At 43.3% G+C, this 2953-nt stretch overlaps 1 protein-coding gene across 1 annotated transcript; it reads left to right on the plus strand.

Annotated features, from left to right (window-relative positions):
* The first annotated feature begins 892 nt into the window (after positions 1-892).
* LOC115552848 (uncharacterized) lies at positions 893-2359 on the plus strand. Its single transcript, XM_030369205.1, has 3 exons — positions 893-1141; positions 1369-1751; positions 1916-2359. The coding sequence occupies exons 1-3, from the start codon at positions 919-921 to the stop codon at positions 2183-2185; spliced, it is 876 nt and encodes a 291-aa protein (XP_030225065.1). The 5' UTR covers positions 893-918; the 3' UTR covers positions 2186-2359.
* The last annotated feature ends 594 nt before the right edge of the window (positions 2360-2953 follow it).

Below are 2953 nucleotides of genomic sequence, written 5' to 3' on the forward strand. Positions count from 1 at the left end.
CAGTAAACAGAATCAAGTCAGATGTTAGATCAAGCCTGCATACTGAAACTGTTGAGGACCTAATCCGTATTAGTGTTGAGGGGCCACAACTGGAGGACTATGATGCCAGGCAGGATGTTAAGCAGTGGTTCTCCCAGGGTAAGAGGAGCAGGAGGCCTAACTATATGAGCTGGCCCCTAGAATGAGATGAATTGCAGGGAAGAAATTAATGCTGCTTAGTTCAAGTTCAGTTTGAATTAATGAGCTTTAAGTTTATAAGTTATTTATTAGTTTTTAAGTTACCAGTAAGTTCGATGTTCAGAATGTTATGTTCAATATATGTTTAATACAATGTAACAGTATTTTTGTACTGCGGCTCATGCAGAGAAACTTGAATTCAGATTCAAATATTTTGCAAACATCAAGTTTGGGTCATTGTCAATCTTTAACTTTCATCAACATAACACATTAATAACACGCTATACAAAGAAAAATATGGTGCTACCTAATTTGTTTTGGTGCTACTAAATGAAAAGCTAGGTAGCACCAGTGCTACCTGTGAAAAAGTTAGTCTGGAGCCCTGCTACGTCTACGATTTTGCTGCCCTATATGTAATAAAAGAGCAGCCATCTCGCTAATTTGTAACCGTAAATGATAGTTATGACAGTTGTGAGAGCTGATGGGTCATCCTAAAGTTAGGACAGTTTTTTGGGATTTTGGTGATTTAGGATATTTCTGTAATACACATTACCTATCTGGAGTTAAGATAAGAACACCGACTTTAGGATCGGACGTTCTGTAATGACTTTTTTCCTAAATCCGGTCCTAACCCTTGTTACCATAGTTACCAAACAGATAAGATAGGATTTACGAGTTAGGAAGTTTCTGTAATACGGCCCAAGCCTCCCTTGTCCGTGCTGGGACATCAGGAGGCTTGCCATGCTGGTGCATTGCGGCCTTACCAAGTCCTTGGGGACCTCTCTCCAGGTAGGATTGGTTGCCGATGAATGTATGGTGGAGGAGCACTGGCTGAGGGCGTCTTCTCTCTTGTCTCTGTTGAAGGGCCCTAATGTGCTCGTCTCCATCCTGTGGGAGGTTGTCGAGGCCCTGCTGGCCCGGTACCATTCAGACCGCCCTGAGGAATCCTCCATCCCCACCCAAGGTAACAGCTTCAAACAAAGTGTTCTAATTATCAATAAATCCTTATTCAAAGAAATTCAAGAAGTTGAAAGGCAATTTTTGTTATGCCAGTTTAATTAAACAACTTTAGCAATTGTAGAATATATCTCTTTAATACTTACCATAGTGAAATTCATTTCTGCACCATTCGAGGAGCCCTTAACTATGTGTTGGATTGTATTCATATGTTGATGTCTTGGACTCTCTTAGTTCCCAGGGTGATGCAGGAGAGGCAGGAGATGGAGGAAAAGCTGCTCAGCCAGAGGCTTCCTGAGCAGCTCAGGGAGCAACTCCACGGGACGTTTGGCACGTGGGTCCAACACGGCAAACTCTTTGGCAGGGCTCTCCCAATGATGAGCACCGCAGAGCAGGACCTCAGAGGAGGGGACGCAGCCGTCCTCAGCAACACTCTGGCTGACGACCCTGTCGCTCTGGACCCCAGTCTGGACGCCCCTCAGAAGGAGCAGCCCGACAGCCCCAGTCGTTGTGATCCGTCTGTGATGGAGAACAGTAGCTGTGGACCTGTCGCTGGAGATCCCCTTCCTCCAGCAGCTCAGCCGGAGAACGGAGAGTCTAACTCCGTCTCCACAACCGTAGGTTTATCATGACACAACAAACCAAGACTGCAAGTCTAGCACCAGATACATGTGCATAATAGCAGCTCGAGAACACGAGATAATAAAATCAAAATAGTATTGAACCACTGATTTGGTTTTAGACAGGCTAAGCAGTCCAGGTGTCTTCCTCTGTAAAACAGGACCCGGTTGTGATCCAGCGGTCCACCGTTGGATTCGTGGCCCAGCTGTTCAGAGGCCGGGACGAAATGTCCTCCCCGTCCTACATCGACCGGTACCGGGCCTTCCAGAACCTGGTTGTCCGGGAAGTCCACCTCCTGCTGCAGGAGGAGGCCACCATGAACCAGGACAACCCTGGGTTTGAGCGGACCCTGGAGCACCTGAAGGACCCTGTGCAGGAGGTCTGCTTTAGGTTTAGTTATAAAACCAAACAACAAATTCAATTTGTTTAAAAAGGAAAGAAACTGTAAAGTACAACGGTTCGCTCTCTATCACATCCATGCATTGTTAACCTGCATGGATTTCCTAATTTAATAAATGCCTGCAATGTGAAGTTGGCAATTTGCTTAGAAAAGTAATAAAATTCATAAAACATGACTTAATGATAATAATAATACATTTAATTTAAAGGGTGCCTTTCAAGACACCCAAGGTCACCTTACAGAGCATAAAGTTATCATAAATCGTTTACAAACAAGACATTGTAGAAAAATAATAATAATAAATTAATTAATTAATTAATAAATAAAACAAAAACAAGACAAACCAAACAATCAAGACAGTGATCAGTTAGACGTTGTATGCGAGTTTGAACAGGTGAGTTTTGAGTTGTGACTTGAAGGTTGTAATGGTGTCTGACTGTTTTATGTGTGGGGGGAGGGAGTTCCAGAGCCTGGGTGCTGAACAGCTGAACAGTTTGTTACCGGTCCCAAGTGGCCAGGACGGTGGTAACAAAAAGATTGTTGAGACCGGACTCCCTGAAAAGCAGGTATACATGTATTACAAGGACTGAAGCAGCACTGCTTTTGTTTGGTCTTCGAAATCCGTCATACTCATGATCATTCAAGATGTAATTTGTGATGATCAAATGATGTACAGTATATTGTGGTCCTGTTTTATGTAGAAAGGAGGACTTGGTCAAATGCATAGAATACTTGTATAGAAATGTGATTTTATAATTTGGATAGAAGGATTAAAGTTCAGGTCATTCAACAGGAGAA

Source organism: Gadus morhua, chromosome 10 (assembly GCF_902167405.1).
Source record: "Gadus morhua chromosome 10, gadMor3.0, whole genome shotgun sequence".
Taxonomy (NCBI): Eukaryota; Metazoa; Chordata; class Actinopteri; order Gadiformes; family Gadidae; genus Gadus; species Gadus morhua.